This window comes from Eptatretus burgeri, chromosome 10 (genome assembly GCF_056783735.1).
Source record: "Eptatretus burgeri isolate ZD-2024b chromosome 10, Ebu_testis_v1, whole genome shotgun sequence".
Lineage (NCBI taxonomy): Eukaryota > Metazoa > Chordata > Myxini > Myxiniformes > Myxinidae > Eptatretus > Eptatretus burgeri.
The window spans coordinates 72,505,949-72,529,948 of NC_140970.1; the positions used below are offsets into that span (position 1 = coordinate 72,505,949).

At 45.1% G+C, this 24,000-nt stretch overlaps 1 protein-coding gene across 1 annotated transcript in view; it reads right to left on the bottom strand.

Annotated features, from left to right (window-relative positions):
* Positions 1-24,000, bottom strand: part of WNT8B (Wnt family member 8B) — a 48,761-nt gene that overhangs the window by 981 nt on the left and 23,780 nt on the right. The window contains exon 6 of the mRNA XM_085898954.1: positions 1-1,862. This exon is cut by the window's left edge and continues 981 nt beyond it. Coding sequence (XP_085755080.1) covers positions 1,179-1,862 — 684 coding nt within the window. The 3' untranslated portion in view covers positions 1-1,178. The remainder of the gene's footprint in view (positions 1,863-24,000) is intronic.

Consider the following 24,000-nt stretch of genomic DNA (forward strand, 5'->3'; position numbering starts at 1 on the left):
ACTTTGCCTTGTCCATGCAACATCATTTGTTGCCATTTTAAATGCACCAGAATGTCGTTTGTAAAATGGCTTTTGTAATTTTATTTGACGAAACTATCTTCTAGCCCACCGAATCATTCTTGAATGGCATATTCTTGTGCAGATGATGGAGAAGAGCCAGACTAGAATATGCCATCATCAACCGATTAAGGCCCTTCTCTTCATCTGTGATGTTAACATGCTGATCATACACATTTGTACTCTTAACCCTTTGAACCCTTGTGGCCATTTTACCAGCCACTATTCAAACCTCCATATACCCGAGCAGCTGGATTTTTCTCCAAGAAGCCCAGGGTGGGGGAACCGAAGGTCCAAGTGTTGGGATTTGAACCTTTTGTTTCTTCCCAGAAAAATCCACTCACAGTTCGCTAAAATATATTTCTGCTTTGCTGTTTTCCACATAAAGGGAGATAAGAAATGTGGTCAACCTTGAATGCTCCACAAGAACATTGTGTAACTGGATTTGGGAGAAAACCTGAGGTCTTGCTTATCTACTTAATATATTGGTGATGAAAAGAAGGGCTATTGTGTGCTGGAATAAGCTAATGTGGCAAAGATAAACATATATGAGGGGGTGACTGCTACTCTGGCAGAGCATTCTCCGAGGTTCCTGAATTACTAATTGGCGTTCCTGGTTTTCTGCTCTCCGTGTGGCCGCATGTAAAGTGATAGTTAATAAACATTTTTCTCTCAAGTATATCGACGTCCTCATGCCTCAGTGAAGGGTGATCAACGGCTTGACACAAGGAGCTCAGGGTTCAAAGGATTATGGTCAAAATAACAAAAAGGTATTGATCAAATGAAGATTTATCAAATGGGGGAAGAAAGGAAAGTTAGGAATCGTAGTAGGGTTTTACGAAACATTTAGTTTACGATCACTTTTCGTTGATTACTGCCAATGCTTATTCTGTGTGAATGCCAACTACAGAAATGTTTTTAAATACAAAAAAAGCAATTGCTTTCTTTAAACTAAGAAATACCTGCTTTGCTTTTGGGGATGATTATATTCTTCGAGGCCAAGCCAAGAAAATGTAAATGGAACAAATTGATGTGGAAAAGAAATTCATTATTAAAAGGCTTTATGCTGTAAAAGTATGGGAGGCCTCTATCTCAAAACATCTTGATGAACTATCGTGAGCTTAAAACAGTCGTGTGCCTGAATGGGGTCTTTTACGCAATGAGAGACGATAACGATATGGAGGATCTTTGGGACTTGATGATGCAACTCTGGAGGGTGTTAAAGCAATCCTAGGAGGGAGTTGAGCAACACGCTGGTATGGAAGTGATGGTGAAGTCTGGGGATGATAAGATGAGTTTTCTCCCTCACAGTAAAACTTTTGTAAAACCCTGTGGCAATGGTCACATGTGACCTTACAGCACCATGTGAAGGTGCAGTTGCACGTAACAGTTACTTCGATCTTTCTCTCAGTGACCCTGAGCCCGCATGTTGTGCAGAGCTGCATACAAGAGTTAGATGTACTATTGCCTCCAGGGCGTCTACATTCTCGCCCTGCTGCACCTGCTGCTCCCAGGGAGTCATTTCTTCCGCAGAAGTCAGGTGAGTCCTCCATGTAGACTAGTTTCTCTGTTTTAAGGGTGAGCAGTGCTGCGGAAGCATGGGTTTTGGACCCCGTCCCAGCCGCTGCCTTGGCACTATTCCCGGTACCTCGAAGTCCATCCAGGCGAATGGCGAGATCATATCGTACCTTGAGGAATGCGGCAGCCTCACCGAGGTCAGCAAGTTGAAGCCAACATGTCTGCAAAGTACAGCTCCCGGACACGCCATGACATTTGCATGCGTGCCGCGCTGTTTCACGCACTGCCTGCACCACACAGTCCATATAAATTGGAATTAATGTTATTGTGCAAATCTCTTAAAATTACATCAAATAATCCTGTTACTCCTTTGAAGTCTTTAAAGGACATGCCAAAGTTTTATGAAATCTTATTGGTGAGCATCACATAAAGAGATCATTACCTCAGCCATCTCAAGTTGGCGGAGGTTATGTTTTCACCCATGTTTGTCGTTCTGTCTGTCTGTGAGCAGGATATCTCAAAAAGCTATTGACAGATTTGGACGAAAGTTGGTGGACAGGTTGAGTGTGTGACAATGACTAATTGAGTCGATTTTGGTGAAGATCCAGACCTAGATACAATTGAGAGATAGGACCAAAAATGACATGATGTATAGCGTGATATCTCAAAACGTTGTGGAAGGGTTATGACAAAACTTAGTGGATGAGTTTGGTAGGTGACAAGAATAAGCCGATTAGATTATACCTCAGGTCCAGATGCAGATCAGTGGTCTGCAAATCGAAAACTGTTCAGCTTGGCAGAAGTATGTGCTGTACCAAGTGCTATTCTCGTTCATTTCATGTTTTTTCCTCATCTTCCTCTTGTCTCGTCTTGTGTACCATGCGATTATACAAAGTGTGTGTTGTGCCAAAACATTCTTGGCGAGGGTTAAAATCCTAATCTTCACGAGGGACATCAATCTTAATCTTAATGCATAGCATAATCTTAATTTTTAATTTCAACTTTCATCACTACCGGTTCCGACTCTTGAGCGACAGTGATGGTTCTCTTCAGGGATTTCTGTCGACTTTCTCAAACACAAGTTTTCTGGGTGTTTTTGTCACACAACTTGTGCTAATTGGTGAGTATTAGTCAGTCTTTTCATATTGGTTTCCCTGAGGCCTACCCTTCTTCCCATCTGTGTGCACAATCTTGTTTGTTGTATTTTTCTCCTTATTACCTTCAGTTTTTTATTTTCTCCACCACTCCTTTCCTTCAATTCCTCCCAACTATAGCCTCTGTTTCATGTCTTAAAATATTTTTTAAACAACAAAAAAATATCTTTTCTCTTCTCACCTTTCCTTCCCATAGCTACATGACTTCCTCTTCCAACTCTTCCACTTCTTTTGCTTTTCTTCCTTGCCATTCCACCTTTCCAATCCCACCTTGATTGTGGAGATATTCACCACACACATTCACGACTTTCTTTACTCTGCCTCCCTCTTCCCTGATCTTCAATAAATAAATAAACGGTCTCTTAAAATGTTTTGACTTCCTCTTCCTGCCCTGTTCTTCTTCTTCAAAAACCTGAGTTCAACTTGACCTTTCTTTCATCCTGTGTCAAAAAATTTCATCTGTTATGCTTCTTTCCTCTATTTTCTCAATTCTTCTGTGCTCCACCCCTCCTCTAATGTATTTAAATGCATCTCTGACCTACAAAATTTTAAAATCCCATTTTGCAAGGCAGTGTTGTTCTGCGTTATTAATCGTTTTTTTTTCTTCCAAATTCAGTGCACATTCATCCCATCTCCTTAAATCTACCTCCTCCCAACTTCTCCCCGTTATATCTCTTCCTTACTCCTCCCATCATCTTGTCCTCCATCCAACCTCCTCTCTTAAGGCCCAGTCACACCTTGACGTTTTAGCCAGCAATGGCAACGTATCAAAATGTATGTAAAACGCTGGCTTACGTGGAACTTTTGATGTTTTTTTTAAAGATTCGGACGTATTCATAACGGGTTGGTCGTATGCATAACATGTTAGTAACGGACACAGAACGTTTCGTTATCTTATCGATAACGTATACCAATGAATGCTTAGCCTGTTGTCGGCATTCACAACCTATGCCCAACGATAGTCTAACTTATGCATAGCGCGCTGCACGTATCGCCGACGATGACGTGACGTAGCCTATTAAAAGGCTGCCGCACGATTCAAATCATAACCGCCGGAGAAATGGAAGTGTCAACATCGCAGTCACACCTTGGCGATCTTGCCAGCATATGCCAACCTCTGAAAAATGCATCTAAAACGCTGGCGCACGTCGAATACGGTATGGGTAAGTTTGGTATGCGTGAATAGAACGCTAAAGTACGCTATCATACGTCGTATTCAGTAGAGTACGTCTTGTAATTATAAACGTGTTACGACATACTTGCCGTATAAAACATGTTCCGCATGCGATGGGAATAAGTTGTACGCACGATATGCCAACGTTGTCACACGTCGACAAAAGTTACTTGTAAGGTACTCATAAGTCGAAACACTCAAGGTAATCGTTTTTTTTTTCTTCGGTATGACGGTGATGTTGACACTTCGATTTCTAGTGCGGTTACGATTTAAATCGTTGAGCGGCAGCCTTTTAATTAAATTATATTATAACTGCACTACAAATCGAAGTGTCAACATCACCGTCATACCGAAGAAAAAAAAAAAACATGGAGTCTGGAACACTGACGCTAACCATTACCTTGACGTGTTTCGACGTATGAGTACCTTACAAGTAACTTTTGTCGACGTGTGCCAACGTTTGCATATCGTGTGTACAACACGTTACTCATAGGTTAGAAATAAGTTTCGGGTACACTTAACATTACCTCGACGTGTTTCGGCTTCTGAGTAACTTACAAGTAACGTGTGTCAACGATCGCGTAACGTGCCGACAACTTATGGCCAGCGTTATGCGAAACGTGTGTCATACGCTGGCATAAGTCTTAAAATTTCAAGCATGGAAAATTTGAGGACAACCAAAAAGTACAACGTTTAAAGCCAGCGTACTACGACGTATGGCAGTGTTTTTCAGCGTGCTCTCAATGTTATCAAAACTTACCCATAACGTATTCGACATGTACCAGCGTTTTACACCAATTTTCCAAAAATCGGCATAAGCTGGCTAAAACGTCAAGGTGTGACTGGGCCTTTAGCACCTCTCTACTGCCCTCTGCGTTACTAACAGCTCCTCCTCTGGTATCCCAAAGCGTATGGTGTTCAAACATCTGTGAGCTCCGTTCCAACCTAACAAATATATCACTCTCTCATTCAGTACACTACTTGACATCTCAAACATGCTCTTTCTGTCCTCCAATCATACCTTCCCCTCTTCGCACCCCCTCAAATCTTGTACCTCCCCTTGCCTGCTCCCCATCTTTACCATACCACTACCCAATCTCATCCTCCTCTCTCCACCCCTCCCTTCTCCCTCCTCCCCCATGGCCGTGCCTGCTCTCATCTCCCCTCCCCCTAAAGCTTCCCTCTCACCCCTCTCCTGTCAGTGCAATTTCTCTGAAATTAGCATAATGGGTTTGAGAGTGATAATAACAATAATAAAATGTTATTAAATTAAACTTGATATTGAAATAAATGTATTAAATCTGAAATGGAAAATGTACTCAAATACGGTATGATTCGATGTGCTTGAACATGTATCCATTTTTAATTAACATAATCATATCTTTCCTCTGTATTGAAAGATATTCGAGCAGACAGTGTGAGTAATTAATCACGAGCTTGGGCTCTGCCAAGCTGTTAAGCTTTGGTGGAGCAAGTTTTGGTGTGATGAGAATTGCAGGCAGAAAAACAGGTAAAATTCTCGGATATTAGGAAGATTACGAGAAGTTTTTGAATGAACGGAAATACAATGGTATTGTCATCACTGTAAGGTGATAAGTAATGGCATTTGGATTTAAATGAGAATGCTCTGTGTGAGATGATTAAAAGACGTTTTCATTTCCATTTGACATATGCCATGTGCAATGGCCAGAATTAAATTGAAATGCCTCATATTTTAGCTGAGAAATAAAATAAAATAAAATGTGTTTGAGCACAACAGATGAGCATGGATGGAATGGTTTGTTCTGTGTGCTAACGAGGAATTGTGGGAAAACTCTCGGAATGCAAGTCCTTGTAATAAGACATCACTCATGGAGAATGGGTGATTGTTTCCAGCTGTGGGTAGAGGCATGAAGAAAGAATGTTTGGAAATGCCCAGATGATAAGGCTGGTTAATAGATGAAATAGGGCTGAGGTGACATATTTAAAATAAATAGCATATTATATGAACAGAGCATTCCTGGGTTATGAAATGAAATAAAATAGAACATACATTGATGTTAATTTTAATCTTAGAAACAGCTTGAAGGCAGAATTGACCATCGATTCAGGATTCGGACCGTGTACAGGCAGTCGTGACTTTTAAAGCCTATTAGGATTTTTGTTTAAACTGCGGAAAATGTCATTGGTTGTCGTTTTAAAACCCATGTATCTAATTGTGAGTGGGCTTTGAGTTTGCAGGTATATGGTCACCATGGTAATGCAGATATTGATGATGATGCTACACCTGTTTAAAGCCCAATTAAAATAAAAATTGTCAACATAATACATACGTGACTGGTAGTTTACAAATTGGGATGTGTATTTTATTTGAGTGCCAGGTTGGTTTGCAGATGGGGTAAGTGAGGGCATAACTTTCCATTGAAATGGATTAGGGTCAGGAAATAAAATGTGATGGATTGTGGAGTTATTGATGCCGTCACGATTTCAGGAAGGTAAATGTAGCCAGCATAGTGTGTACGGTATTATGAGATGATTCGCCAGGCCTTCTGTGCAAAAGGTATGAAAAGTGCCCTAAAACAACGTAAAAAAATATTTTATAATTAAAAGGTTCAGTAAATATAACATCGTATACAGTATACTGCACTGCATTGTGGTGTACTGTGGCGTGTCAATGCCCAATGATGAACTAGTGAAACAAATGTGACGTTTGGTGACTGAAAATTGTCAACAAAATAAATCAGGAACGATTCTCTGGCAACTGAGAAGATTCACCGAGTCTGCACACACTGAGAATGATTCTTCCCATTCGTCCACCGATTTGTGTTGTGTAACAAATAAGGGCTGAATATGGTGCCGTGGTAGGATATGGAAAGTGGGAGGCATTTAAATGCTCATTCTTGTGGCTCAATGATGTTATAATTACTTTTGGTACATGATAAATAAATGGTCTGCGAGCAACCTCATTGAATGAATTTGTGTGCCGTGATCAACTTCTTCCGTGGTTGACTTGCCAACAAGTTGGCAAGCTATCGCTGGCATTGTAAGGGAGAAAATTAAATTGTACAATATTTAAGAGATTGAACATATTTGAACTTTTGGCATTCAGACAGAGGGGTGTGTGTGTGTGTGTGTGTGTGTGTGTGTGTGTGTGTGTGTGTGTGTGTGTGTGCGTGTGCGTGTGCGTGTGCGTGTGCGTGTGCGTGTGCGTGTGCGTGTGCGTGTGCGCGCGCGCGTTTTTTTGATCACGATGTTTTAAAAGGGAAAATGTGACATTTAAGAAAATCGCATCAGCATTACAATTATAACTAGAGGGGGAGCACTCGGTAGAGTGCAAAACCTCCACCGCCAATACTGCTTGGTCACTCAAGTGAACCTGATATCCTATTCATTCAATTTGACGTCAACAGTGCTCAGAGTTATAGTTTGCAACTTTCCCTTTTACTTTTACATACTCAATTCATTCGTCATAACGAGATTCTTTGAGACAGAAATTGATTTTACGTGGGTATATCCACTTGAAGTTCCAAAATCAGCCGCAATTATAATTTTGGCATGTTTTTTGTTGGAAATCACTTATAACATGTAGAAATGCAAAAAAAATTCAAAATTTTGTTGAAAAAAAAGTTGCAAAATTTTTTTTCTCGAACAATTTTTTTTTGGGGGGGGGGTGGGTTGAAAATCACTTAAAACATGTAGAAATGCAAAAAAAAATTCAAATATTTTTCAAAATGGCCACCATATTGGATTTTGGACCAAGTCCAAAATCTAATGGCATGATCCTTGGACCATACCTCACCCCCCCACCAAGTTTCGTCAAAATCCGTCGAGGAGTTTTTCCGTAATACTGTTCACAAACAAACAAACAAACAAATGAAAAAACCATTCTTGCCAAAAGGTGACCACGTGTGACTTCTTTAAGGTCACACTGAGGTGAACAGAGCTGCTATCCACCAGGAGCGACTCCTTGAGGAATATCTGTCTACGAGAGATTCCGATGAGAATCGTTCTACAGAGTAACCATGAAAAATATGCGTTTGCCTCATAACGTCACCAAATGACGTCATAATGTCTCAAGCTTGACATATCGAGAAAGCACTCATTGAGGTGTTCAATTTGAGGTACTACACGATATGGTTCCTAAAACTTGAAAATTTGACCTTGGGGTCAAATATGTTTGACCTCAGGCACTGACCATCAAGGTCAAGGCCAATCGCCAGCAAAAACTAATCAGCTGAGCACCAGACCATATACTACATTCCCATAAAGTTTGGAGACGATTCGATTAAAATTACTCAAAAAATAAGGGTTTCGTCGACTCCCCTGATTTGTGACAAAGTGACCTTGACCTTTGACCTTGACCTTCAAAATTTTATGCGCTGAAAGGGACCTCTATAGGCCTCTGATATGCGAAGTTACAAAAATTTCCAATGATAACTGTGCTCTGCAGAATTTTTTATACGTGATTCCAGACAAACAAACAAACAAAAAAAAAACACAAGCTGACTAACATATCTTGCAAAAACTTTGTTTTGGCAAGATAACAAACAGAAACGGAAGCCATCAATATACTTATGAAATCTTTAGATTTCGTAAGTAACAAACACACAAACAAGCAGTCATAGACTGGTACTTACGAAATCGTCAACTTGACCTCTGACCTTGTCTAATAAAAGCTGTCTCTAGAAAATGTAGCGACGCAAACCAGAAGTTTCTACGATGCTTCTGTACAAAACCATCAAAAATTGAATGTTTGACCTCACTGTGACCTTGACCTTTGACCGATTTTAACCAAAATCTAATCAGCGCTAGCCATCACCCTCCTGAATCACGTGGTGTAATTTAACATTGGTAGCTTCTTCCGTTCTCGAGTTATCGTGCCTACACACAAACACACACACACAAACAAACAAACAAGCAGTCATAGACTGGTACTTACGAAATCGTCAACTTGACCTCTGACCTTGTCTAATAAAAGCTGTCTCTTGAGAAGGTAGCGACGCAAACCAGAAGTTTCTACGATGATTCTGTACCAAACCATCAAAAATCGAATGTTTTGGATGTTTGACCTTACTGTGACCTTGACCTTTGACCGATTTTGACCAAAATCTAATCAGCGCTAGCCACCACCCTCCTGAATCACGTGGTGTAATTTGACATTGGAAGCTTCTTCCGTTCTCGAGTTATCATTTTTTTTTTTTTTTTTTTTTTTTTTTTGTATACCTTGGTCGAGGCTCGTATGAGAGCTAACACACAACTCACAGCAAGGAGGCATGAGACAAGAGGGGTGGGAGTGGAAGGGACAAAACATTGGGGAACAGACACAGGTGAACTGTGGAAGGGAGAGGGATGGGGATGGGACGGGGAACATGGCGAGGAGAAGATGGACATTACAGGGACTTTCAGGAAGGAAAGCAGGAGAATTGAAGGAAGTGGGCTTGGGTGGATTATCGGGGGTAGAAAAGATCGAGGATTTGGATGGGGGAAGATAAGAGGTGGTGGTGAACAGCTGTTTTGAATGTTTTGAATTTTCTGGATGTTTGACCTCACTGTGACCTTGACCTTTGACCGATTTTGACCAAAATCTAATCAGCAATTGCCATCACCCTCCTGAATCACGTGGTGTAATTTGACATTGGTAACTTCTTCCGTTCTCGAGTTATCGTGCCTACAAACAAACGAACAAACAGAAACGGAAGTCATCAATATACTTACGAAATCTTTAGATTTCGTAAGTAACAAACACACAAACAGAGGACGGAAGTCATCAATATACTTACGAAATCTTAGATTTCGTAAGTAATAAATCCAGTATGCAAGCCTTGTGAAGGGTTTTTAAAATAGATTATATCTACCTGGACTATGCATAAGGAAGTGAATGCCAGTCTGGCTGACAATTGTAAGGAAGGTGTGAAGAACTTGTAGTAGTTTTAGTCTGTATTAAAATGATTGTTGTAAAATATATGGCTAATTTGCTTGCAATTTCCATCAAGAAGATTGTTACCAAGACAATGATCAAAAGTTTCATGCATCTCTCATCGATAGATCAAAACGATGATTTTGATGATGTGTTCTGGGAGCTAATGCAATGTGAAATCAGGATAGATAACTACTGCAATGATGTTAATATCTGATAATGATGACGATCAGTAAGATCTGTTGATTTTAAGTAGTTAATGAAATTATAGATGAAAGGAAAATAAGATTATTATGGTGCAATGCCTATCTGAGATTGAACTCGTAAGATTGTTTATGACTAGAAAATATTGGAAACTTAGTGAACATATTGTAGGATATTGGGATTAATTAGTGAACATATTGTAGGATATTGGGACTTTGGATAATTAACCAAAGGAAAGGTAAAATTATCTGAAAAATGACTATTTTTGGATATTTTAATGAAAGGAAATGAGATCAAAATGAAAAATTTAGTGCTTGACTTAATAAATATTCGAACTGATGTTCTGTACACCAGCTGTGTATTGTAACGATAACATGATTATGAAAAAAAAGATGAGAGTTGGGTCTTGACGAAAGGGAACTTAATGATTTATGCAACATTTAAGTTGAAAGTACATAGGCAATTTAAAATGAACATGTTATATTGTTGTGGGCCGGGGTTGTGTGGCAATAAACGACCACGAGGTGGAGCAGTTGAGTCTCCCACCGAACACCCGGAATTTAGGTCGTGACACTCGGATAAGTCCGAAAGGTCACGGGTCCCTTAGCAGACCGTGGTCGCCAATATTTCGACAGCGTAGGGTTAATTGTCTAATTTCAATCTACCTAAGTACCCACATCGTCCAACTACCGGGGGAAACCACACCCTCGACGGACCTCGGGCGGAACGGACCGTTTACAGAGCCCGATCCGGGTGAAAACCGAGCGGGGGATTACCAAGATCAGTCGGTCCAAATGAACAATTTACGGCACGAACAGCCTCACTTATTCTCAATACGCACCTTGCTGGGCCAATGAAAGAAAACACGAACAACAAACTGGAACATTGAATACGGGGATTTATTTTACAATCGGCAATAATTGGGAAGGGAGACACAGAGCAGAGTTAATCCGAATAAGAAATGTAATGAACAAGGCACTTAACAATTCTACTTACAGACGGGGCCCACGGACGGACGGACACACACACACACACACACACACACACACACACACACACACACACACACACACACACACACACACACACACACACACACACACACACACACACACACACACACCCATTTATTAGTATAGAAGATAGATATACACACCAAAAAGAAACTGGACCCCGTGGGTCTTTATTCGGTAGAGCCGGGATGAGGTACCTTCCCGCCTCGTGCGGTCACACCGACTCCAAAACACCACTGTGGGACTCGAACCCACGACCCGAAGTCCACGGCCCACGAATGAGACCAAGCCACCACAACCACAGATGAAGCCAATCGTCACCAAGACTGCAGACGCTAAGCAGTCACCACGATCACTCTCTCCTCTCTTGAGATGGGACCGGTTTCTTTTCTTGCCACTCGCCTCCTAATTGGACGGTTCCATCGCGCGATCCGCTGGCCGTCCCTCATTGGGCAGGCACATGGTAGGCGGGGCAACTCCCACCTTTCTGGGGCGGAGTCGGATCTGAGGCGATGGAGGCTCTGCCCACGCCTTCAGCCAAAAACACGTTGGCAATGGCGACCGGGTTGAATGAGGGACGGTGCCGTTGTTTGCTGTTGTTGATGTAATAAAATAACTCACAGCGCACACACGAAATTCCCATTAGACAGAAGGACACGACCCTGACTATAAACACATACTTATCGAAATAACCTAACTGCGGGGGCTACTGTCTGTGTGTGCAAATGGCTTCCAGATTCGTAACAATATGACCATGAGCAGACGTTATCCCTGAGGCAATCATCGGTCTTGCTGTCCTTTATCAGTGGTTTGCCATTTGAAACTTTCACAAAAAAAGAAAACTTTCTGGCCTTTCATACTGTCCTCATTTGGCTGGAATTACTAAATGGAATTTTTGTATGCATCAGCGAATGAATTTCTTCCGATTATGACATTGCTGTGTACAGAGTGGTAAAGGCTGATGAGGTGCTCCAAAGTGGCTTGTGTTCAAGACTTCCTACTCTCTACACTTCTACATTCTCCCACTCCATGCAGATATGCCTGCGGCTACACTACATGTGGTGTAAGGGACTCTGACAATAGTGCTCTGCACAAGATGCTACTCTTCTCCACATATTCTCCCCATCTACTCTCATCCACCTATGCTCTGTCTGACACCAAGTTTAACTAAGCGTGGTTATCTGTTCAACGTGACAGAGCGTGAGATTGTGCTGGGAGAAAGGAGACTCAGGAGAGACTCAACCTCTGCAAGGTGGCGTTGGACTTCTGAAGGAAACTGCTTGTAGCAGCTGAAAGTTCTTCTTTGTTAGAGAAATACCATGAGTTTCCTAAACGCCCAAGTTGTCATCCACTTATAAAAAACAAACATCCTGCTCAAGAAATGCAACATTGCGGTGAGACAACACCACCCTCTTTGGAGGTACTATATGCACCCAGGTATCAAAGCAACAAGAAGATCGAGACTGATACCCAGGACAACTTGAGTGTGCAACACCTGTCTGGCTTATCTGAACCAGCGCCTCTGTCCTTGCATCACCGCTCACCTCAAAAGGAAAATGGATCAGCAAGCCTATGAAAACTTCATTGGCAGATATTGACTGGGAGAGTTGAAAAACATGATTTGCACATGGATGCGGATGTTTCTGGAATATGAGATGTTAATTCAATAATTGCCCATGTAGTCTGTTAAAATTCAGAAATGATGAGTGTTGTCTGAATGACAAAAGTGAGGATTGTCGGTGCAATTTCTCTGAAATTTGCATTATAGGTTTGACGGTGATAAAAACATTAATAAAACGTTATTAAATTAAACTTGATATTCAAATAAATGTATGAAATCTGAAATGGAACATGTACTCAAATATAGTATGATTCTATGTGCTTGAAACACGTCTCCATTTTTAATTTTAATTAACATAATCATATTGTTGCGGTTCTGGAAACCACATCCCTCCAACACAAATAGCAGCCAACATGCAGTGGTCCCCAGACAGTTATTTAATTAATGTACGTTCAGATAGTCCCTTCCTTATTGTCTCGTGGGTCGAACGGGACAGTGCGTTGTGAAAATCTCATAGTTCTAATTAAATCTCTGAATCTCATTCCTATTCTTTTTTCTCTTATTCCTGAGGTAAACCAAGCAAGGGGTCCTCGTGTGAGCCAGCAGGCACGACGATCGGACACCCATCAGAAAACACCACAGCCACGCCCTTCGCGCAACAATGCATCCTCACAGAAGACCAAGGGCAGCAGTCGAAGCCAACAATAAATGCCAGCACTGCACGGAGCATGTACAGCGCAACGATGACCCCCCACCCACTGTTCAGGCGATCAGAGGCAAAACCAACACCAAATGCGAACAACATACAGTACGCACTGCACGGGGTATTCTCGATGGCGGGCAGACCTGCGCGCTGACTACGTGTACAATGGCAGACTCGCGCGCAGCCCGTGATACTTTATCATCGCACTGTACGGAGCATACTCGATGGTGGGCGGACCCGTGCGCTGACCACGTGTACAATGGCAGACTCCCGTGCAGCCCGTGATAATTTATCATCGTACAGAACGGGACACAAATAACACACCTTTGGTCAGGTCTATGCATGGGGTTACAATAACGTCTTACCGTTGGTCTTCGCTCAACACGACGGCCACAAATGTCTCCCGCGGACGGCAGACATCCTACCGAACCTCCGCCTCGACGCAGCTGCTACCAGGCAGAGGCATGTTGTGCAGCCAGATCACTCGGGCCACGTGGCGCACCACGGAGCAGGCGCATTGAAAGGCGCCAACCGTGGGTTGCCGGGGCACGGCACGGGGTTTGGTGCAAGGCGATTCATATCACGGGGTTCGGTGCAAGGCGATTCATATCACGGGGTTCGGTGCAAGGCGATTCATATCACGGGGTTCGGTGCAAGGCGATTCATATCACGGGGTTCGGTGCAAGGCGATTCATATCACGGGGTTCGGTGCAAGGCGATTCATATCACGGGGTTCGGTGCAAGGCGATTCATATCACGGGGTTCGGTGCAAGGCGATTCATATCACGGGGTTCGGTGCAAGGCGATTCATATCACGGGGTTCGGTGCAAGGCGATTCATATCACGGGGTTCGGTGCAAGGCGATTCATATCACGGGGTTCGGTGCAAGGCGATTCATATCACGGGGTTCGGTGCAAGGCGATTCATATCACGGGGTTCGGTGCAAGGCGATTCATATCACGGGGTTCGGTGCAAGGAGATTCATATCACGGGGTTCGGTGAAAGGAGATTCATATCATGGGGTTCGGAGCCAGACGATTCCGCAGCTTGGAACCATCTTGCCGGAAGTGGAGTGGAGCCGTTTCCGGCCATCACGGCTGTGCCGCGCAGTGGCCGGGGCAAATCAGAGCGCCCGATTCGGGTGACGACACATCGCTTCGGGTTATCGCCCCCGCTCCACGGGGTCTATAAAAGGACAGGTCGCGGAGCTGCTGATGTTGTTCCTGCTCGTCGCTCCTGCCCGTCATCGTCTTTCCAGTGTTGTTCCTGCTCTTGACCGCTCATGTCTGCTTGTCCTGGGCTAGTGGTCGTCTTTCCTGCGCTGCATTATCGTCTGCTGGTGGATTTCAGTTACAGTTCCGGATCCAGTTCCAGTTCGAGTGCCAGTTCCTGTTGTCGTTCCTGCGTACCGCCCCTGTCTGCTCGGCTTGGCCTGGGATTGACAACCTACCCATTTGCCTGCTGGCTCCGCCCTTCTTTACCAATTTGCCTGCTGACTTTGCCTCTCTCCACCCACTGGCTTTTGACACCGCCTCTCTTCACCCACTGGCTTTTGACTACGCCTCTCTCCACCCACTGGCTTTTGACTCTTCTTCTCTCCACCCACTGGCTTTTGACTCTGCCTCCCTCCACCCACTGGCTTTTGACTCTGCTTCTCTCCACCCACTGGCTTTTGACTCCGCCTTTCTCCACCCACCCACTGCTGGCTCCACCCAAGTCCCCTCCCTTCACCCCTGATGGTCCTGTCTCATTCTCTGGACAGACGCTAGCTGCACTAAGTTCCACGAAGCAAGAGACGACGCGCCAGCTGTCAAGGAGGTATCAACCAGCGGAGCATCCCCCCAAAACATACTGGTGGAGTGGTCGGGCAATCGTGGAAGGTAATGAGAGACTGTTAGCCTCATCTCTCCTTTTTCTCTTCATTAACTCCTCTTCATCAAGGTGTGTGTGTGTGTGTGTGTGTGTGTGTGTGTGTGTGTGTGTGTGTGTGTGTGTGTGTGTGTGTGTGTGTGTGTGTGTGTGTGTGTGTGTGTGTGTGTGTGTGTGTGTGTGTGTGTGTGTGTGTGTGTGTGTGTGTGTGTGCGCGCGCGCGCGCGCGCGTGCGTGTCATGGCACCTGTCCTCACTTACGTTAAGATTGCAGAAGAAATATCGGGATAAGTCTGCTCTGTGTCTGCTTTTGTAAGTTGCTTGTTTAATTGTCGCACCACACTTTTCTTTCTATCTCTACTTACACACAACAATAAACTCTATTAATTGTGCCACATATCTTTCCTTGCCTGAGCCTGGTGTGTTGGCGCAGTGGATAGGGCAGCGGCTTGGGATTCAAAAGGTCCTGAGTTCAAGCCCCGTTGAGCCACTGATTAATACACCAGGGGGTTGACTCAGCCTGTCATCCTTCCGAGGTCAGCGAAATGAGTACCAGTATACTGGGCCGGTGTATACCCCGATTAAAATAGGTGTACCATATCCCTGTGTTGTAAGAGGCGACCAGGGTTGCGTCAGGAAGGGCATCCGGCGTAAAACATGTGCCAAATCACGATGCGGATCATACGGATGATCCGCTGTGGCGACCCCGAACGGGAGCAGCCGAAAGCAGAAGAAGAAGAGGAGATATCTTTCCTTTGCTGCTTGTAATAAATCATTTTGTAGAAATGTTCCCAGCTCGTTTTTTTGTCCTTTCTATCATTGATCGAGCATGGTCCATATCCTAGCCTAGCTGGGACTTTATTCCAAACGATCCGTTTCTTTTAGCCTGTACGTCCTTGGCAGTGTCGCTCAGCTTAATCTGATCCGGTAAAGTGATACGGTTTGGACAAGCTGTACCAATGGCGTGTCCCCTGGTAATTAGATCACGTTATTATTTTTTAGGTAACCGGATACACGAGACGGAGGACCCTAAGTCACGTGGTTTAGTTATTGGCGTTCTTGCAATTCCGGGGAGTCTGGTGGGAACCCGAGATAGCTTTCCCCTCCCTTGTGGTTTTCTCACCTGACCCCTGGCCTGCAACAATATATTTCCTCTATATTGAAAGATGTCGACCGGTGTAGTAAAGATATGATAAACAGGCCGACCTTTCGAATGAGCATTAATTCAGTATAGAATAATTGCCTATCATTTAAAAGTGACCTTGCTTTCCAAGGGATTTTTAATGAAATGCACCAGCAAGTTGGACAGGGAGTATGATTTCAGTATAACTGGAATGTGGGTCGAAGGAAATGTCCAGATGTATTCATTAAGCTCTCATTGCTTAAAGATAGTACATTTCCTCAGTCTGTAAGAAGCAGAATGACTTTTAATCTACATACTATATAAATCCCAAAATTCCCAAAAGGGTTGCAGTTTGACGTCATTCTATCATGTGTGTCATTCTGTGCTGGGAGAGAATATACACATCTGGTCTTGAAATATATGCGACAATCCTTCAAAAAAAAAAAATAGGCTGATTGCTGCACATAAGCTGAAAATGATTTCCACCTGGAAATACATCGACCTGACAAACTGTGGCGCCAGCGTTTGAAAATGACAAAGAGCTGTATCTCACTGAACACTTTATAAAGAATGAAAATTCTCCATGTGTTTCAGAGATCTGGAGCAAGTCTGTGTTCAGATCCTGCAGATGCGCATATGTATTTGTTTGTTTGTATCCGTTTATGTTGTTTGTTTAATAAATGACTGACATGTACAGGATGACTTAAGAATTTCTTCTACACTCCCAAATTAGCCACCCCCTCCCTCTTCAAAGCAAACTTCTCTCTCTTCCCCTCACCCTTCTCAAAAGCTCCCCCCGCACCTTTCTCCCTCAATTCTCTCCTCACCCTTCCCTTTCGAATCTCCCCTCTCACTCCCCCTTCTCAAAGCTGCCTCCCTCACATCCACAAAGCTACCTCCTTCCCCCACCCTCTCTCGTCCAACTCATCCCTCCAATCTCCTACTTCCCTTCTCCCCCTCTCCACTATGCCTCATCCTTTCACCACCAAGCCCTTTGTCCTCCTCCCAGCTGACCCCTCTCTCCTAGCTCTTCTGCAATCTCCTACACACTGTGAACAACTCTCCTTACCTCACACTCTCCTCCCTTGTCCTACCATCCCCCCCACCCTGCACCCAAAGCCTCCTCCCCTCCCTCTTCCTTTATAGTGTGGACCTCAAACATTTGGGGCCTTTGCTCTAACCTGACAGATCTCTCCATATAGGTTGCCACTGATAAACCAACATAATCTGCTCAACAGAAACTTTTCTCCTTCAAGACATCTCTCACTCCTTAGTTTCTCTCCCTGGTTACTCCCTCCTCCAGTATGACAGACCTGAGCCTCATCCTGGTGGAGGAGTTGCTCTCTTCATCAAAGACTCTATTCCTCACTTTCCATGCACTGCCCTCACTCCACCACATCCCCAGGAATACCTCTGGCTACAGCTTCCCTCCACTTCCACCTCTTGTCTATATGTGTTGAACTGTGCACCAAAAAGTGATGACTCCATTGACATCTTGCTCGCTGAAAACATGGACCAACTTCTATCCTCTCATCCTAACTCTATTCCTCGTGTGTGGTGACTTCAATTGCTGTCATGCCAATTGGCTGGGTGTGGGTACCTATCTCGCCTGCCATGGCACTTCAACAAAGGATTTCTATGTCTCATTGGGACTGACACAATCTGTCAACTTCCCGACCTAGATCGCAGCCAACGGTGCTCCATCTCTTCTGGATTTGATTTTGACTAATATCCCAGAAAATGTCTGTTGTTCTGCTCCAATCGGTTCACGCTTGTTAAAGTGGTCATCTCTGGTTATTATTAGAGAACCACCTCAATGCTGACGAGTCTGGAATTCCACTCAGGTCGACTGGCAGGGACTTTAAGCAGCCATCAAATTTCTGTCATGGTCTCTCATCTCCACACTCTGATATCAACTCATTCTGGGAATTTTTTCAAAGGAATATTCTCATATTTTTTTTTTCTCTCTTTCTTTTTCTTTCTTTCTTTCTTTCTTTCTTTCTTTCTCTCTCTTTCTTTCTTTCTTTCTTTCTCTCTGTCTCTCTGTCTCTCTGTCTCTCTCTGTGTCTCTCTGTGTCTCTGTGTCTCTCTGTGTCTCTCTGTGTCTCTCTGTGTCTCTCTGTGTCTCTCTGTGTCTCTCTGTGTCTCTCTGTGTCTCTCTGTGTCTCTCTGTGTCTCTCTGTGTCTCTCTGTGTCTCTCTGTGTCTCTCTGTGTCTCTCTGTGTCTCTCTGTGTCTCTCTGTGTCTCTCTGTGTCTCTCTGTGTCTCTCTGTGTCTCTCTGTGTCTCTCTGTGTCTCTCTGTGTCTCTCTGTGTCTCTCTGTCTCTCTCTGTCTCTCTGTCTCTCTGTGTCTCTCTGTCTCTCTGTGTCTCTCTGTGTCTCTGTGTCTCTGTGTCTCTCTGTCTCTCTGTGTCTCTCTGTCTCTCTGTCTCTCTGTCTCTCTGTCTCTCTGTCTCTCTGTCTCTCTGTCTCTCTGTCTCTGTCTCTCTGTCTCTGTCTCTCTGTCTCTGTCTCTCTGTCTCTGTCTCTCTGTCTCTGTCTCTCTGTCTCTGTCTCTCTGTCTCTGTCTCTCTGTCTCTGTCTCTCTGTCTCTGTCTCTCTGTCTCTGTCTCTCTGTCTCTGTCTCTCTGTCTCTGTCTCTCTGTCTCTCTGTCTCTCTGTCTCTCTGTCTCTCTGTCTCTCTGTCTCTCTGTCTCTGTCTCTCTGTCTCTGTCTCTCTGTCTCTGTCTCTCTGTCTCTGTCTCTCTGTCTCTGTCTCTCTGTCTCTGTCTCTCTGTCTCTGTCTCTCTGTCTCTGTCTCTCTGTCTCTGTCTCTCTGTCTCTGTCTCTCTGTCTCTGTCTCTCTGTCTCTGTCTCTCTGTCTCTGTCTCTCTGTCTCTGTCTCTCTGTCTCTGTCTCTCTGTCTCTGTCTCTCTGTCTCTGTCTCTCTGTCTCTGTCTCTCTGTCTCTGTCTCTCTGTCTCTGTCTCTCTGTCTCTGTCTCTCTGTCTCTGTCTCTCTGTCTCTGTCTCTCTGTCTCTGTCTCTCTGTCTCTGTCTCTCTGTCTCTGTCTCTCTGTCTCTGTCTCTCTGTCTCTGTCTCTCTGTCTCTGTCTCTCTGTCTCTGTCTCTCTGTCTCTGTCTCTCTGTCTCTGTCTCTCTGTCTCTGTCTCTCTGTCTCTGTCTCTCTGTCTCTGTCTCTCTGTCTCTGTCTCTCTGTCTCTGTCTCTCTGTCTCTGTCTCTCTGTCTCTGTCTCTCTGTCTCTGTCTCTCTGTCTCTGTCTCTCTGTCTCTGTCTCTCTGTCTCTGTCTCTCTGTCTCTGTCTCTCTGTCTCTGTCTCTCTGTCTCTGTCTCTCTGTCTCTGTCTCTCTGTCTCTGTCTCTCTGTCTCTGTCTCTCTGTCTCTGTCTCTCTGTCTCTGTCTCTCTGTCTCTGTCTCTCTGTCTCTGTCTCTCTGTCTCTGTCTCTCTGTCTCTGTCTCTCTGTCTCTGTCTCTCTGTCTCTGTCTCTCTGTCTCTGTCTCTCTGTCTCTGTCTCTCTGTCTCTGTCTCTCTCTGTCTCTCTGTCTCTCTGTCTCTCTGTCTCTCTGTCTCTCTGTCTCTCTGTCTCTCTGTCTCTCTGTCTCTCTGTCTCTCTGTCTCTCTGTCTCTCTGTCTCTCTGTCTCTCTGTCTCTCTGTCTCTCTGTCTCTCTGTCTCTCTGTCTCTCTGTCTCTCTGTCTCTCTGTCTCTCTGTCTCTCTGTCTCTCTGTCTCTCTGTCTCTCTGTCTCTCTGTCTCTCTGTCTCTCTGTCTCTCTGTCTCTCTGTCTCTCTGTCTCTCTGTCTCTCTGTCTCTCTGTCTCTCTGTCTCTCTGTCTCTCTGTCTCTCTGTCTCTCTGTCTCTCTGTCTCTCTGTCTCTCTGTCTCTCTGTCTCTCTGTCTCTCTGTCTCTCTGTCTCTCTGTCTCTCTGTCTCTCTGTCTCTCTGTCTCTCTGTCTCTCTGTCTCTCTGTCTCTCTGTCTCTCTGTCTCTCTGTCTCTCTGTCTCTCTGTCTCTCTGTCTCTCTGTCTCTCTGTCTCTCAGTCTCTCAGTCTCTCAGTCTCTCTGTCTCTCTGTCTCTCTGTCTCTCTGTCTCTCTGTCTCTCTGTCTCTCTCTCTCTCTGTCTCTCTGTCTCTCTCTCTCTCTCTCTCTCTCTCTCTCTCTCTCTGTCTCTCTCTCTCTCTCTCTCTCTCTGTCTCTGTCTCTCTCTCTCTCTCTCAGTCTCTCTGTGTCTCTGTCTCTGTCTCTGTCTCTGTCTCTGTCTCTGTCTCTGTCTCTGTCTCTGTCTCTGTCTCTGTCTCTGTCTCTGTCTCTGTCTCTGTCTCTGTCTCTGTCTCTGTCTCTGTCTCTGTCTCTGTCTCTGTCTCTGTCTCTGTCTCTGTCTCTGTCTCTGTCTCTGTCTCTGTCTCTGTCTCTCTGTCTCTGTCTCTCTGTCTCTCTGTCTCTCTGTCTCTCTGTCTCTCTGTCTCTCTGTCTCTCTGTCTCTCTGTCTCTCTGTCTCTCTGTCTCTCTGTCTCTCTGTCTCTCTGCCTCTCTGTCTCTCTGTCTCTCTGTCTCTCTGTCTCTCTGTCTCTCTGTCTCTCTGTCTCTCTGTCTCTCTGTCTCTCTGTCTCTCTGTCTGTCTGTCTCTCTCTGTCTGCCTCTCTCTGTCTGTCTCTCTGTCTCTGTCTCTGTCTCTGTCTCTGTCTCTGTCTCTGTCTCTGTCTCTGTCTCTGTCTCTGTCTCTGTCTCTGTCTCTGTCTCTGTCTCTGTCTCTGTCTCTGTCTCTGTCTCTGTCTCTCTCTCTCTCTCTCTCTCTCTCTCTCTCTCTCTCTCGCACAAATTTATCCCATCTCGTCTTCAGTTGTCCGAAAACAACTTCCCTTCACCTCCTGGAAGGCATATTCCTGCTGAAGTCAATCTCAGTTTCTTCCACAAAGCTTGGAAAAGTGTGTGTCTCCCCTCAGGAGAGTAAAGAAACAACATCTTTCTAATCTCAAGTCTGAACTCTCATACCTGTCTCCCTCCTTCAAATCCTGGTGGTGTCTGGTTAATTTTGTTTCTAGTGTATGTTCCCCCTCCATCCCTTCTCTTACCTCAAATGGCTGCACAGCTGACACTGCACATGAAAAGGCTGAATGCCTAAACTCTGTATTTGCTTCTAAATCTTGTGTCCTAAACCCATTGCTTTATGCACCCACCTTACCCAGTCACACCCAACTGTACCTGGACTGTGTCCTTTTCTCCTGATAATGTGGAGAGCTCGCTGTCAAACGTCGACTCGGGTTCTGCAACTGGTCCAGACTGTTGTAAACCCACTTGTCCTAAAAACCTGCTCTGCTGCTCTTGCTCACCCTCTCTCTGTTCTATTCACCCTCTCACATGTGCCATCTGCTTGGAAATCAGCCAACATCACCACTCTGCATAAAAAGGTGCAAACACTGATCCCTGCAATGACAGACCAATCAGCCTGATCTCAGTCATCAGCAAGGCATGGAATCCATCATCACTTCCAACATCAAATCCTTACTCTTCTTCAATGGCTTGATTTCTGACCATCAATTTGGATTCAGACCAGGTCACTCTATCCTGGACATGCTGCTTCTGCTTTCCCAATAATGGATGGAGGTCCTAAATGCCAGACATGAGATCAGAACCATCTCCCTCGACATATCGCAAACTTTCAAAACGGTCTGGCATCCCGCACTGCTCACTAAACTCTCTTCTTATAGTATCCAAGGCAATCTCCACTCATGGCTTGTGAACTTCTTCTCATGTATCAGTCAGTGTGTGGCTTCATGGCTCTATCTCACCCCTCTTCCTGTCCAGGCTGGAGTTCCTCAAGGCAGTGTTCTGGGCCCTGTGCTTTTTCTGTTTTTTTTATCAATGATCTCTCAGACCCTGCAAAATCCTCTTTATCCCTTTGCTGATGACTCCACCCTCTGCCATACCATCTCTAATCTCTCTGATCGGAAGGCAGTAGCCTCTTCAATCTCTGCAGACCTGGATAAAATCACAAGCTGGTCAAACACTTGGAACATGTCTTTCAATCCTGACACATCTTCCACTCTCACTATGCCTCTCCAAAAGGACCATCTGGAAAAAATCCCCATCTACTTTCTCAACAATACCCTTGAAGAAGTCCTCTCATTCAAGCTTTTGGGTCTCACTATCTGCCATGATCTTTCCTGGGAAAGCCACATTTCCAAGCTGGCCTCCAAAGCCAGTCACCGACTGGGCATCCTACGCCATGCAAAGTCCTTCGTTGGCACACCAAAGCTTCGATCAACATATAAATCTTTCATCTGCAGCCTGATGGAGTACTGCTGTCCCTTCTGGGGTGGCACTCCTGCCTCACACATAGCTTCATCACGGCAGATACCAATGATCCGACAATACTTGGTTTCCACAGCATGAAGCTGAGCTGAGTCTTTTGGTGTCTCACTCTCTCATCGCAGACAGGTCAGTGGTCTTGCTGTCTTCTACCATCTCCTCTCTGGCTTTGCCTCCCCGACCCTCCCCACCCCCTTGCTCTGTCTGTGCTCTCTCCTCCCCATACTTCCGCAGGGCGATCAAGGTCCACCAAAACCCCCTTCTGGTGAAACTGCCAAAATCAAGAATCACTGCTCACCTTCACTCTTTCATTCCTCTCTCTCTTCCCACTTCTGGAACAAACTCCCACACTCTTCAGTCCGACTCCTCCCTCCAGGTTTCAAAACAGCTGTTCAGCATCATCTCTTATCTTCCCCAATCCAAAACCTTGATCTTTTCTACCCCCGCTAATCCACCCCAAACCCACCTCCTTCAACTGCCCTGCTTTCCTTCCTGAAAGTCCCTGTAGTACCATCTTGTTTACCCCGTGTACCCCACCCCATCCCTCTCCCTTTCACAGATCTCTTTAATGTCTCTATTCCCCACTGTTTTGTGCTTCCCTCTTCCACCCCTCATCTCCTGCTCCCCTTATTATATTGTTACGGCTGTGGAAATTCGCAATACACCATAAAGGATCCTTTGATCAGTTATGACGATAAGTAATTGTGTAGTTAGATTTCCCCACCGTTGTTTAGAGGGAATTTCCGTGTTCACAGGGCTGCGATCCTTTGAGATAGCCGTTTTTCTTTTCTCTATCATTATTTTGGACCAATCATCCCCCAACAACCATCGCCACCAACTACAACCACGAACCAACCATGCTCAAACCCTCACCACAACAACCACCACCATCTTCGCCACTATCCGCGTTTACGAACGCCGTCCTCCACGGACCACGCGGCGACGATTTCCGCGGTAAAAACCGTCCAGGAACGCATGCAGGATTGCCAGAATAAAAGCTCTTGCGGAGCCTGCACGGACTTTTCCCGCCTGTTTCTCCTGCCTAAATTCTCCGCGCTCGGTGTGGTGGAAGTGCAATCCGAGCCGGGGGTCAAAGGTGAGAAAAGGTGGGGGCCTCTTTTTGGGGGAATAATTCCCTGGCCCTGAGCCAAAACTGACTCCCCGGCCCCCGCACGGGGTGGGGTGGAGGGAGAGCGAGAGGGCACGCCCCCCTTCGAGAGGCTTCTCCAAGAAGCTCGAAGGGAGGCAGGGCCGAAAACGGGGCAGAGCGAAGGGCGGAGCCCCGCGCTACAAAAGGCGGACAGCACGGACCTTGAGTAGTCTTCCTGTCTCCTTGTCTTCGAGAGTTCCTGTGTTCTGGTTTTTTGAGCTTCTGGGCTGATCGTCGTCTTCTTCTTGGCGCTGGTTGTCTTGTCGGTGGAA